This window comes from Carassius gibelio, chromosome A24 (genome assembly GCF_023724105.1).
Source record: "Carassius gibelio isolate Cgi1373 ecotype wild population from Czech Republic chromosome A24, carGib1.2-hapl.c, whole genome shotgun sequence".
Classification (NCBI taxonomy): Eukaryota; Metazoa; Chordata; class Actinopteri; order Cypriniformes; family Cyprinidae; genus Carassius; species Carassius gibelio.
Genome location: NC_068394.1, coordinates 9,090,724 through 9,106,027, shown reverse-complemented (window position 1 = coordinate 9,106,027; position 15,304 = coordinate 9,090,724). Strand labels below are relative to the sequence as shown.

The window sequence follows — 15,304 nt, the reverse complement described above, 5'->3', positions numbered from 1 at the left end:
ATATACAGTAGTCAACTTTTGAAGTGGATCTAAAAGTTGTCCTAAGACAAGAACGGATTTTGGTTTTAGGACAATTTTGATGAAAGGTTTTAACCCAACTTCAAATATTGATTACTGTACATGATAGCTTCTGCTCACCATATACTTTCATTGCACAAAAGAGTGGCATGAACATTTTTAATTTCTACTTTTCTGTTCTATAGAAGAAAGTAAGTCATACAGGTTTGAACAAATGTAAAAATCATATTATCTTACACTACAGGACAACAATAACATGGCAAATATAAGGCTTAAAAAGAGAATGACAGAGTCACAAGTCCAGTTTATTTGACAAATCAGTCCAGAAATCCGACAGGTTGAGTGAAAGCAGACAACACAAAAGCTACAGCTGTGATCCACAGCGGCCACCGACTGGAACAGAGAGGGAATGGAAGGATAACTAGACCAAGAGAACAAGGAGACATGGAGATTTCTGATCTGGAAAAAGAGAGAGAATAATAGAGAGGCGCAGACGGAGAGAACATGAGCTCTAAAATACAGAGGCCGCCCTTAAGTAGAAGATTAGCTGAGACCGAGAGCGAGAGAAGGTGTATTTGTGTGTGTGTGGTAAGCTGGGAAGCTTCATGCTGCAGGGTGGGGGTTCCGCCTCCTGTGGAATCGCTGTGTGTTTTGGCAGCCTCACTGGATGGGAACGGTACATGCGTGTGGGTGCATGCGTGTGTCTGCGGCATCTGTAAGCCACACCTCCCCCATCTCAGGTCTGCAATGGGCATTCCTCCAGAAAGAGTGTATGCATGTGGGTGGCTGTTTTGTGTTTGTTTAGAGTGGCCTCCCCTCCTGCATCGCCGGGGTGATGACAGAGACGCCAAACTCCGATCTCTGGAGATGCAGATGCTAGGACTTAACAAAAGCACACACATGCAGACACACTGAGAAGCGCAGAAAGCCGCCCCACAACCGGCACACACATGACTGATAAGAGCGAGTGCAACAGACGAGCTATATGCACATCCTTTTTGATATATACGCTCACATAACATGAAAGTGCAGATGCAAACACGCACCTACACGATATAGAACCAAATGCAGCATTCTTGTGACTCGTGATACAGACACCATTGTCTCTGGCTTCCGTTTCTGGATGCTACTTGGCTCCTTTCGCCTGTCCATTCATGTCTAGTGCATTTCGACTGGCCGTTTCGGTGTGAGAATATGCCCGCCCAACTCAACCCAACCCTCTGTTTCCCGTAAATCCAGTCCCTCATTGGGAGGCGGTGTGTTATGTAGCACGGCCGAATGCTGCGCTAGCTGTGCCCAGTTCAGTTTAGTTCAGCTTAAAGGCCACAGCAGGATCACCCAACACAGTTGTCAGTAAAGTCTCTACCAGCTGTCGCTGTAGCTTCAGCTACAGACTGGGCCGCTGACGGGTGGTGTCGTAGGAGCGAACAACCTGGGACTGAGACACCACACCGTGCTCCTCCTGTGAGAACGCATATCCATCTATTGGGAGACAGAGAGAGAAAACAATAGTTAGCCTTTATTATAGGGATATTTGCATGTGTGGAAATCAAAGCACACACTGTACAGCTGTGCTGTCGATATACAGTAAATATTGTGTTAAATACACACAATATTTAATTGATACTTCATATTAGGGCGGCAGAGGCGAATAGATAACACCGATAATAATTCAAGTGGGTCTGAAAATGAAAGCCATGATGTTGCAGCTGTAAAACTGAGATTAAACATAAGTTATAATATAACATTTCTATATTAGCATTTTATGTTTAAAGTTTAAATGGATAGTTTAAAACCATACACACACATATATACATATACATATACATATATACACACATACATACTGTATATACATATACACACACACACACGTATATATATATATATATATATATATATACAGTATTGTTCAAAATAATAGCAGTACAATGTGACTAACCAGAATAATCAAGGTTTTTAGTATATTTTTTATTGCTACGTGGCAAACAAGTTACCAGTAGGTTCAGTAGATTGTCAGAAAACAAACAAGACCCAGCATTCATGATATGCACGCTCTTAAGGCTGTGCAATTGGGCAATTAGTTGAAAGGGGTGTGTTCAAAAAAATAGCAGTGTCTACCTTTGACTGTACAAACTCAAAACTATTTTGTACAAACATTTTTTTTTTTCTGGGATTTAGCAATCCTGTGAATCACTAAACTAATATTTAGTTGTATGACCACAGTTTTTTAAAACTGCTTGACATCTGTGTGGCATGGAGTCAACCAACTTGTGGCACCTCTCAGCTGTTATTCCACTCCATGATTCTTTAACAACATTCCACAATTCATTCACATTTCTTGGTTTTGCTTCAGAAACAGCATTTTTGATATCACCCCACAAGTTCTCAATTGGACATTAACATTAACATCTCCATAACATGAATTTTGTTGGTTTGGAACCAAGACTTTGCCCGTTTACTAGTGTGTTTTGGGTCATTGTCTTGTTGAAACAACCATTTCAAGGGCATGTCCTCTTCAGCATAGGGCAACATGACCTCTTCAAGTATTTTAACATATGCAAACTGATCCATGATCCCTGGTATGCGATAAATAGGCCCAACACCATAGTAGGAGAAACATGCCCATATCATGATGCTTGCACCTCCATGCTTCACTGTCTTCACTGTGTACTGTGGCTTGAATTCAGAGTTTGGGGGTCGTCTCACAAACTGCCTGTGGCCCTTGGACCCAAAAAGAACAATTTTACTCTCATCAGTCCACAAAATGTTCCTCCATTTCTCTTTAGGCCAGTTGATGTGTTCTTTGGCAAATTGTAACCTCTTCTGCACATGCCTTTTTTTTAACAGAGGGACTTTGCGGGGGATTCTTGAAAATAGATTAGCTTCACACAGACGTCTTCTAACTGTCACAGTACAGGTAACTCCAGACTGTCTTTGATCATCCTGGAGGTGATCATTGGCTGAGCCTTTGCCATTCTGGTTATTCTTCTATCCATTTTGATGGTTGTCTTCCGTTTTCTTCCACGTCTCTCTGGTTTTGCTCTCCATTTTAAGGCATTGGAGATCATTTTAGCTGAACAGCCTATCATTTTTTGCACCTCTTTATAGGTTTTCCCCTCTCTAATCAACTTTTTAATCAAAGTACGCTGTTCTTCTGAACAATGTCTTGAACGACCCATTTTCCTCAGCTTTCAAATGCATGTTCAACAAGTGTTGGCTTCATCCTTAAATAGGGGCCACCTGATTCACACCTGTTTCTTCACAAAATTGATGACCTCAGTGATTGAATGCCACACTGCTATTTTTTTGAACACACCCCTTTCAACTAATTCAACTAATTGCCCAATTGCACAGCCTTAAGAGCGTGCATATCATGAATGCTGGGTCTCATTTGTTTTCTGAGAATCTACTGAACCTACTGGTAACTTGTTTGCCACGTAGCAATAAAAAAATATACGAAAAACCTTGATTATTCTGGTTAGTCACATTGTACTGCTATTATTTTGAACAATACTGTATATATATATATTTACACTACTGTTCAACAGTTTGAGGCCAGTAACTTTTTTTTTCTTTTTAAATAAATTGATAATTTTATTCAACCAGTACACATTAAAAGTCATAGTAAATAAATTCTTTATGTTACAAAAAAAATTGTATTTCAAATAAGTGCAAACATAAAAATGTGTTTTTATCCCAAACAAGGATATGTGGAAAACTTATGATACAGAAAATAAAACTTTTATCTGATTACTCAAAGTGATTTTTTCATTAGTTCGGACAAGAAACTCAAGAGGCTGTCGGCTCTGTTGCAGTCGCAATCCTGCAGGTTCTGCAGATCTCAGTGGGTAGGAAATGTCAAAAAAGGCACAAGAGGAACATGCACTTACGTGACACGGTCTGCTGCACAGAGTTTGAGCGTCCCACGCTGGAAGGCGTTTTCCTGAAGACCCTTGTCAGCAGGTGGGCACGCTCGTTCAGACTGGACAGACAGAGACAGATGAGTTAAGCCACCAATCACAGAACGTTTAGGCCCCGATCAGACAGAACGCTTTTTTTGCAATGAGAGGCACCTTTAATAATTTCTTTAATTGTTTTCTTTTGGCAGTGTTTTGCACGCTGTTTATGTGCCTTGGGCACCTCGCATTTTATCCACCTGTTGCGTCTAGTGTATTTGTAGAAGCACTTCAGTGCCAGAAGTAAAATAATGTAAATTAAATTTAAAAAAGAAAAGGTAGTGTGGTGCCTCTCGTATTTTCAAACCTGAAAAACGCGTTCTGCTGATCAGGGCAGTACACACTTGACAGCTAGAGGTCAAAATCACATGCATTTCAATAACACAGTCCTCTACTCTGCCGCGTGGCCATCCTGGCAAACAACACACTCCTAATGATACTCACTCGAGCAGAACACACATTTACACCCACATACTCTCACAATTCAAAGAAATGGCTTCCCTTAGCACTCCTAAACAACATTAAACTTTCCAAAAACATCTCCTCGAATATTTCCACAGCACTAAATCCTCAAGCTTTCCAATCCTTCAAACAAAACCGATCGATACGAGAAGCATTCAAAAGCGCTTTAATCTTAAATTCATGCAGCCAATAAAGAAGTCTGTGGTAACTTAATTAAATGGCAAAATTTCAATCCTGGAAACGGAATCTGACTCCATTGTGCAGTCAGTTTCGGAATGAGGAGGAATCAAAGGAACCTGACCCCATCTTTGATAAAAAAAACGTTCCATGTAGAACAATCAGACTACGATGTTTCCCTGTAAATCAGATGAAAGCGATCTTTCCCCTCATCCATAAAAGAAAGAGTGATCTGAAAACCAGTTGTTATGGAGGAAGGCCAAACTTCTCAAGGTTACACCTCAAGCTCATATTGTGCTACGAAGGGGACCGTTTGCACTGTTATCATTGGGAAGGACGTGGCGTTCATATGGCTGCGTTGTAAAGAATTCTGTATATGTATATGAGATATGGCAAAACATCAGCCAATGAAAACTATGTCTGCAAAACAGATGACCGGTTGAAAGAAGGGGATGATGAATGGATAAATAAAGAAATAAAAGGATGGAATGACGCATAGGCTTGGTGGTAACCGGAGCTCTTTCTTCCTCTGGAACGTGGACAATTCTTGGAATATCAAGACAGCTGTTTTGATTAATCAAATTTTCAATAACTTATTTTCCTCAAACCGTCCCCACACGTATGAGTCCAGGTTTGGCTTAGAGTTTGGAAAATACTTAGCTTTTGTCCGGCAGGGCTTGTTGGGGTCTTTTTGGGTAAACAAAACTGCAAATGTAAACGCCTGATATACTCTTCAATTGTGTCAGCCTCCGCCTGACGATGCCGAATTCAAGCTGACGTTTAATCATTCAGCGGATTTCTACACTCGTTCAGGATGACTTACAACCATTATGCTTTTTACAGCTGGATATTTACTGAAACAAATGAGGTTAAGTGTTCTGCTCTGGGGGGATGAGGGGGTAAACCCAAACAGGGCTTATGGCCAACATCCCTCTGATTAGAAGTCCATTCTGTCAACTCCCTGGCCATAAATTAGCGGACTAAAGACCACGAAAAACTCTAAGGTATTACAAAAAAAATAGCATGAGACTACACGTCTGTCTGCCAAATCCTGTCTCATACAGGGCTGTACACCAAATGGATAATGTAGAGTAATATCTCTGGGCTAAACTGTGAAATCCATGCGATCGCTCCACGCAGTCATCCTCAAAACCACAAACACACAGTATGAAAACAAACACATGCAAAGAGCTACGATCTCAAGGAAGCTACACACACCCAGTGCTTATAGCTAGGCAAACCTGACCAGCTCACGGCCGCCTGACATCGATGGAACGTGAAATGGAAAGAGAAAAGTAAAAGAAAGATGATGATGACGATGGTGAACATAGGAAGGTTGAGGGATGGAGGAAACAGGTCACTGCACATCCTACAGAGAGATTGAGGCAGCTGGTTCTACCTGCACATGCCTGCCTTTGACTCTATGAGGCCTGTGGGTGTTCAGGCAGGGGTTAGTAGATCACAATGAACACAAATGCAGTCTCTTTCACAGACACGCATCCACAAATTAATTCAGAAACAACTTTAGGACATAAACAAATCCTGAACACAAATCAATCAGCTCCGAAACCTAGTGAGCTTCCTCTGAAGACATTTTAAAGCAGTTTCAAAAAGATACCTTCTTTGTGACAAACTGTAGAGTATCATTGCATGTATTCTTCACAGAGAACGCAACAATGTATTGCATGTATTTTCAACAAAATGTCATTGGAAATTAATTTCATTACTAGAAAATGGTATATTAAATTAATTGTCATAAATGTCTTAATATAAATGTAAAAAATGTATAAGTAAAAATAGTCAATAATGATCAATTATATATACTTATATATATTATTAGTGATAATAACAAGAATAAAACATTTAAGTGAAAAAAGATGATGGACAAAGCAAGAGAATCTTTTTTTGTTGTTGTCTATTTTACTTATTTTTATTGTGTGCTTTGATACTATTTATATTTACTCTTCAAGTATTGTGTCGTTTTCTCTAGCATATATACTTTGCTGTTTGTATGAGGTTGCTGCCTGTGTTCAGTTACTTTCATTACAGTTAGTATTAAACATATAAATAACATAACTAAAAAAAAGTATGCATTTCCCTGAATCTATATTAAAACAACTTGTAAATCAGCTTGAGGTATTACAGGGGAGTTTATAGAAAGGCGGGAATACATCAAGGCATATTCAGGGACATACCTGCGGCCGCTGGCATCTCTGAGGACAGCTGCCCCAGGGTCCACAGCCCGAGCTTCCAGTTCCTGCACCTCCTCTAAAAGAGACTTCCTCACTGTGCGCCGTCCTCTGCATGCAGACATACACAAGCAAGACAAACTGAGAAACTCAGACTGTTTCTGTGAGTGACTAACATATAATGTGAAATCGCTCTGTATTTTCTCAATAAATAGACTGATGCGTGTATGTGTGTGGTACATTACTCACGCGCTCCACACCACATCTTCGAGTAAACATGCTGTTGGCATCAGTATCAGGCCCAGCCAGAAGCTCCAGCACTGCATCACCCTGCCAGCCTAAAACAAAGAGAAACGCATCATCCATTTGAAATCAATGCTCTGCAAACCTCGCAGCACCCAATCAATGCTGGATTTCCCTCTCCTTGCAACAGCTGTTGACTGTGAGAGTTCAATTACCACGTTTGCCTACCGCTACGGTCTACTGTTTGTTCTAGTTCTTCCTCCCAGTCTCTGTTTAATGGCCCAATTAAAAGTGTCTTTTTCCACGCTAATGTGTAATGACTAATACTATACATTACCTATGTGCAGGAAGACTAACTATAGTAAGAGCTTTATTCCTATAGCTATATGTGCTATAAACACACAGGAAAACAGCCACTATCTTACGCTCTTTAATTTTTTTTATTAATTAATTTATTTATTATTATTGTATTGTGATAAGTTCATATGTACTGTGCAGTTGTCTTTGTGTTTCATGCACACTGACTGTGAAAATTAATTTCTTCTCTGAAGAAACAGAAATCTTCTATCTATTCTGTTAAATTCTATTCTGTTCTGTTCTATTCTACTCAAAACAACTGTTCTAACCGGTATAAAACCCATCATATATACGCCAAATAAATCTATACACTGGATATGTATCTATGGATGATGTATCTATACACTATATATATATATATATATATATATATATATATATATATATATATATATATATATATATATATATAATGTGTGTGTGTGTGTGTGTGTGTAAAATTGCATTTATCAATTTATATATTTTATTTAATTGTATTTATTAATATATTAATAGTATTTATTACATAATTATTTAACATTAAATATAATGTATACAGTATATAATTTTTTTTGGACACTAAAGTCTCACTTATGTAATTTAATGTAAATATCAATACAGCCAATGTCAGCTGGTTGATAGCTGATATATCAATCTATGGATAATCATATTTTAGTATGAGAGCATTGCATTTGTTCCACTTTTTTAGTATTAATCGATCTGATTGAAACAACTTTTCCTGGAATATATTTTTCTGAAGTGACTTTTAATGTTAATTTAACAGACAGAAGAAAACTTCACGGTGTGCAGTGAAGGGACCCCAGATTTAAGGATCCTCCACAGCTGATGTCACCGATGGAATCTACTAGACTCCGAAAACCATTAGACGGCGTCCTCTCGCAACAGCTGCACATATCCCCCCTCAGACCAACCCTCCCGAATTCTCAGACGAGCAGACGCACAAAAATACACACACTGATATACAGTGCAGGAAAAACATGCAATGTGTGCTCCCAGCTTGGCCTGCATGAAGAGATGGAGAGATGAAAAAATGAACGGCTGGACGGAGAGGGGAAAATAAAGCCAACGCTGCAGGGTAAAGAGCGAGGGATGTCCCATCTCTCTCTCTCTCTCTCTCTCTCTCTCTCTCAGAGAGCAGCTGTGGTGATACTCGAGCACATTCCTGATTTCTGACACAAATCGAATTAATGGGCCAGGGGCTTCAGAGAGTTCTATCCAACCCCCGACCGCTCCACACTCCCAAAGCATGCACACACTAACTTTGTTCAAAAATCTATTGAGTCGCCCCCATGTGTAGCATTTTAGGGCACCGTAGGCACACTTTCAATTATGCTGCCTCCTGAGATGTAGGTATTACAATCCCTGAAAGAACTGAAATATTACTCTGTAAAATATCCAAGATGGTGGACAAAGCAAAAAAACAAAAAAAAAATTATAGAAATAACACTCAAATTTGTATTATTACTAAATTGTGATCATACTAAAATCTGTTAATGTGTAAATTGTAATAAAAAATTTTTTCAAACTTAAACATTCTTTTTTATGTAACAAATATTCATAATAAATAACATTTTCAATACAAATTTTATTTATCTTTTCTTAATATATATTTATTTTGCTTAATATTTATTTTTAATTCCACATGTACATATCATTTTTGGAAGGGTGGTCTTTTTTTTCAGAGAAATGCTAATTATGAATGTAATACAATACTAAAATGTATATGTATATGAGATAATAAAACATTTCTACAAGTAAATAAATAAGCATATAATAATGTTTTAAATATGCTATATATAATCATATTTTCTACATATTTAAGGAATAGCATTAATACATAAAATGTTAATTATAAATATAATTAATACAAAATGTACCTTTTTAATTTTATATGTAATTTTTGTAGTAAAAATACATGCATAAAAAAAATTCTACACAATTTCATTTCATTATGTATAAAAATCACATAAGCAATTTAATAGGAATAAATTAAAAATATATATGTATGTATTGTTTTATATATGTTTGAAGAGGAGAAATGTTGGTTCTAAATACATGGCAATGCAATAACAAAAGGTGAAAATACAAATGTAATAATAATTTGAACAATCTATATAAATAAAAAAATACATTATATTCCATTTTTTGGGAGTTATATGCTTATTTGTGTTTTGATTTGTTAGCATAGTAAAATGCTAACACCAGTCTCCAATTTCTATAAGTTGAGTCAAGTCTCCCATGATACACGAGGCATGTTACTATTATAACATACAAGCATTTACAGAGTGTTTTAAATGAGTACTTGGCATGTTCCATTTCAGTTAGGACGCAGCCTATGTTGGCAACAGAGAGCGAGGCGACTCACTTACATTATGGAACAGAGCCACTGTGTGTATGCTGTATATATCCCTGTGAGGGCAGGGCCAAAAACCTTTCTTGAGTATTCCTCATTCATACACACAGACGTCTGTAGCGTTGCACAAACCAACACACCCGCTTAACTCAACACTTCCAGGTTAGGCCGTAAAAGCCAGGGGCTCGGGTGACTGTGTGGCAGGTGCAGGTAGACTGTGAAATGGGACAGCGGAACATAAATCTGACACAGAACACCCAGAGAGCAAGATGTCCAGACACCGGGCAGCAGTCAGATACAGGAGTTGTGTTAGAAAGCACAAACATGAGTAGGTGTGTGTGTGTATTTGTGCACTCACCTGGCCCAACATATCTGGTGCTATAGGAATAGTTGGCCAAATCGCAGAATAGACGGCAAAAAACAACATCCAGAGCACCATGCTGCCCCATACAGCCAAATGAGAAAACTAGAAGAGAAAAACAGGCCATGGTCAGTTTCACACTGAATATAGACTTCTTCAACTGTAAAGGACACCGTGTGAATTCCAACGCCGCTCTACTTCATCACAAGTTCTGGTGTGAGGACAGCTGAACGGACGTCTCCTCAACACACACGGCAGCAGGACAGAGAAATGTCCTGACATAGCAGCATGTTCCCCCCATCTATCTAAAGCACTTCCCAGAATTTCTATGACCTTCCTTTAGAATTAGCTGCATCATGTCAAGTGCAAAGAGTTGTATAATGTGATCTCCTTTCAATTCAAACGTAACAGATGGAATTAAATAAATCTGATGCATCAAACAATGCTTTTATACACTGCACATGAAATGCCTTACACAGTTTTATGTTTAGTTTTTTTCAGTACAAATAAAAAAAATATTATCAAATTAAGCAAAATGACTTTATATAATTATTTTTGTTCAGAAATTTTTTTTTAAGCCTAAACATATTTCATGTTGATACATTTTTCAGAAAACTAGACTTACGATCTTTAATCATTTTGCTTCTCAAGCTAATTGGTCTTGATTTAAGTTATTTGTGTCAGGAAACAAGACAAAAATACTAAGAAAGACAATTATTTTTGCAGTGAAACTTGACACATTGTCAAGTGCAAATTGTTCTATACTGTGATCTATTCATTCAGACATAACAAATGCTTTGTAATATTCAATACATTAGACCTGTCAAATTAAATATTTTTTTAATACTTAATATAAAGTATTTTTGTCTGGTTTTCCAGTACAAATATTGACAAATTCTCACACCATGCTAATTAAGTTAAGGTAGTGAATCTTGTTTTCTGAAAATGTTGTCATTTTTCTTAGCCCATGACATATTCTTTCCTGTTTTAAGCATTAACTCACTTAACTTGACTTTTTTAGACAACAAGGCAAGACAAGAATATATTTCAAGTATATTTGCTTCTAAAATTGTATAAACGTGACATCCTTTTATTTCAGATGAATGCTCATTGCTTTGATCTCAGATGGCAGACGATGAGGAGTGTGTGTGTGTGTGTGTGTGTGTGTGTGTGTTGAAGGATGGGGACTGACGTACCTTTGTCCATGCTGTAGTCTCCATACCCGCTTTTAGACATACAGTAACCACTACATACTGCAGAGAGAGAAAGAGAGAAAGAGTCATGATATGCACTCATCATCCTGATAAAACGCTCAACTCAAAAAACAGACGAGGGCTTTCACACAGGCATCGACTTACTATCGCCTCTAGCAACACACGCTGCTTAAAAACACAATTACACACATTTAGCCCTTAAAGTAATCACTCGTACACACACACACACATAAGCCTGCGAGGAACAGAAAAGAAATACCAGCACACAAAGACTTCACTCCTCAAGGGACTCATTCATTACTGTCTTAATGGCTAGCGTCTAGTATCGCCTCCAAAAACCCCAACATACTGTATTTAATAGTCTGGGCTGCACATATACACATACACGGCCTCATTTCTATAATGGACGGCCTAAAGCACAACACAACAACAGAGAGAGCTATATGCAAAATTCAGTTCACTGACTGGCTAGTGGAGAGGTTATAGTAGTGATTTAGAGATGTTTTTTTAGGGTTGCAGTCTGTGTTTAATGTGATTTGGACAAATGCTGTGATATAATGAGACACATCTGAGCATTTTCTGTGCAGGCTGCATGCAAATCAAAGCATGGTCAGCATTGTGTGATTCATGAAATGATGAACTGACTGCAATTTGTTTAAATGACTCAAGAGAGTGATTCTGTATGATTAATTATTTGCATTAACAATTACTTAACTGACGGGATCTTTGATGACACGTAATTAAAGCAAAAACATAAAAAAAAGAGTTTTGTTGAAATTTAAGATCAATTGGGTTAACTGGTTAACTAGCTTAACTAGACTTATTACCAAATTGTTGTGTTAACTTTAATATTTTATGGAATTTTGTGTTTTTTAATAATCCATTTCACTCTATTGTATATAAATTATAGATAAGTTCTATAAAGGGCAATGAGAATTGTGCTTTTAAGGCAGGGTGTCAAAAATGTCTCAAGACCCCCCCATGTACTTTTCCATTCGGTTGCACTCCTTCCAGGTTTTAACAACAAGAACAAGATCTATGTGAACAACCCATAAAAAAAAACGATGTGATGGTGTATGGACTTAAACCAGCATTACTATACAGGGAAAAATGCAAAAATGAAAATTACTCAATGATTTACTCATTCTCAAGGCATCCTAAGTATATGACTTTCTTTCAGACTTCTTTTGAACTATGGAAAAATAACACCCATTCACTGCCATTATAAACCTTGGAAGAGCCAGGATATTTTTTAATATAACTCTATGATTGACTTCGTCTGAAAGAAGAAAGTCATATACACTTAGGATGGTTTAAAGGTGAGTAAATCATGGGGTAATTGTCATTTTTGGATGAACTATAGCTTTAAAACTGATCATTTATTTAGATCAGGAATTTCCCAAACTTTTTTGTGAGCTGAACCCCTGAGTATCCCCTGATAAGGTAATATTTCAATAATCTAAGAACACATTTGCATGTTCATGGTTCTGTGATGTTGGTTAATGGTCAAATGACACATGCAGGCAAACAAATAGTAGTAATTGTATTATTTAAATATTTTTATTAATAAAAAAAAAAAAAAAAAAAAAAAAATTATATATATATATATATATATATATATATATATATATATATATATATATATATATATATATATATATATATATATATATATATATATATATATATATATATATATATATATATATATATATATATATATTATATATATATATATTATTTTTTTTTTTAGATGAACCGTTAATATTTGTAGCTTTTCGTAAAAAAAAAAAAAAACTCTTTAAAATGTCAATTTTTCTTTTTTTTTTTTTTAGGTTATGTAGTAAGCACCACAAAAACTCATGCAGAAGTTTGAGCCCAGAAAAAGATCTAACTGAACCATTCCAAGCAATAAATAAGTTAAATGACTGTATAAACCATAAATGGTAGACTTGAAATGCAGAATTTGAGTCATAAACTGCCCACTAAAGCCAATGGTGAGCGGTCTTGTCGGATCTGATCAGTTTCCTCGCAGAGTTCCTGTCGTTTCCGCTCTGAGTTGTGGGAGAGTGTCACAAGAACTTTTTTCAAAAATAACCAGCAAAAAGAGACATTAACAAGTTTACATTGTAAACACTGGCGGCCAACGAATGGAATCAGAGTACTAGCAAGGAAATGATGTGTGACCTCACTGGCAGAGAGCTACAGCGCAGTAAATGCCCCGCTGACAACTCACCGTGTAGACGATGTTCCCCACGAACAGGTAGTCAACACTGTTGCCGTTGTCAAACGGAGTGTCTGAAGAGACAAAAAGGTTGATGAAATATACTCAAAGGTTTACACACTCGAGCTGGAGTGGACTACATGTGTGTGTGCGAGTGCTTGCGATAGTTACCGTGCTCCAGAGCTTTGAGTGGAAACCAGAAGAGAATGATGGAGTGAATGAGAGCATTTATACAGTGACCCCAAAAGACCTGGAAAAGAGAGAGAGGAAGGGAGGGAGGGACAGAAAACAGGAACGGGAGAAGGGGAAAGTCAGTCAAGACAAACTAATGCCAAGATACACACAGCCCACACAAACAGTTTCTCTGCAACTGCACAGCTAGTGCAATGTCCCCCAGATCACCTCAAACACACACAAACACACACACAAACACTGATCCTCAGCTATAAATGAACGACTGTCTTATTTCAGCTTCATGAATCTCATTATTATCTGGATGGAAGCAGAGCGGTTTCTTGCACTCCTGTTTATCAACGGGAAAGTCTCAAGTCCAACAGTACGCTGATGTTGCTAACCACATCAGATGGTGATGATCAGTTATAACACATGATGTTGGCTAGCGTTATGATCATCATAACAGTCTGCCACTCACTGCAGACAGATTTATAAGTCTCAAGCTATTTGTAGTGTCAGTATGAGTAATTTGTGATTGAAATTGGGCATTTGTATCGACTACTGAAATCTTGGTACCTTAGTGTTAAACCCTTCTGCGTTCTGTGTGATGCGGTAAAGCTGAGGGAAGCGTAGCATGTTCTGCTGACTGCACGGCCGGTCAACTATCCCCAGTGTGAAAGGAGGAAGAGCAGTAAAGATCTGAAAAACAGATGAACATTCAAGTGTTGCAGTATATTTTATACATATACAGAATGCATCTAAACCAAAGCGCAAACCACAATTGATTTGGAATGCTCTGACTGCAATAGATTACATTTAGCATGTTACAAAAGGTTTATATTTTCAATACAGTACATGCTGTTTTTTCTAACTTTGTATTCCTATTCTATTTATTCAAATACATTACATTTGAAAATATATTGAAACAGAAAATGGTTATTTTAAACTGCAATAATATTATTATTTTTACTGTATTTTTGATCAAGTAAACATTAAAAGACACAAAAGCATTAAAATGAAATTATTTAACTTGGATGAAATTTCTCACATAATTTGCCTCAATGCATTCTGGGATAGTTTTTTCTATAAATGACACATGGGACGCTGCCAAACCTTTGTCAGGAGTTTACCTTTGATGCCTTAAAATGCTACATAGGTAGGCAGCGAACTATTTTTTATGGAATGTTTGACTATAAAATAGACAGACACGCATACACGTACCACATTATACAGGCCAATGCACCACCTCTCAAACAGGATCTGTCCAGAGAAACCATTTACAAACGCAAACCAAAGCTGAAGAAAAGAGAGATGGAAGTGTGTTAATAAATAATACAGAAGTGAAGATAAACAATACTACAAAGATACAACATCAAACTCAAGGCAGAGGTCAATCCATACAAACAAAAGCCTCCATACACACACACACACACACACACACGTACACTTGCTGTCCATCCCCCACAATGTCTCTGCTATGAAGACAAAGACAGTATGTGAACTTTGACCTTTAAAGCTCTTCTTTGCAGGAAGCTAATCCCCAGTGAGACCCCTAAAACGCCCCTATCCCCAA

General features: G+C 37.4%; 1 protein-coding gene across 7 annotated transcripts in view; it reads right to left on the bottom strand.

Annotated features, from left to right (window-relative positions):
* Positions 1-302: 302 nt before the first annotated feature.
* The window catches only part of LOC127946236 (phospholipid-transporting ATPase IB), a 49,328-nt gene continuing 34,326 nt past the window's right edge, over positions 303-15,304 (bottom strand). For all 7 annotated transcript variants that reach the window (XM_052542669.1, XM_052542670.1, XM_052542671.1 and 4 more), the window contains 10 exons: positions 14,953-15,027; positions 14,308-14,430; positions 13,729-13,807; positions 13,570-13,631; positions 11,316-11,372; positions 10,117-10,224; positions 7,055-7,143; positions 6,812-6,916; positions 3,912-4,003; positions 303-1,500 (listed from right to left, as the gene is read on the bottom strand). In XM_052542669.1, the coding sequence (XP_052398629.1) occupies positions 1,406-1,500; positions 3,912-4,003; positions 6,812-6,916; positions 7,055-7,143; positions 10,117-10,224; positions 11,316-11,372; positions 13,570-13,631; positions 13,729-13,807; positions 14,308-14,430; positions 14,953-15,027 (885 nt within the window). In that variant the 3' untranslated portion in view covers positions 303-1,405. The remainder of the gene's footprint in view (positions 1,501-3,911; positions 4,004-6,811; positions 6,917-7,054; positions 7,144-10,116; positions 10,225-11,315; positions 11,373-13,569; positions 13,632-13,728; positions 13,808-14,307; positions 14,431-14,952; positions 15,028-15,304) is intronic.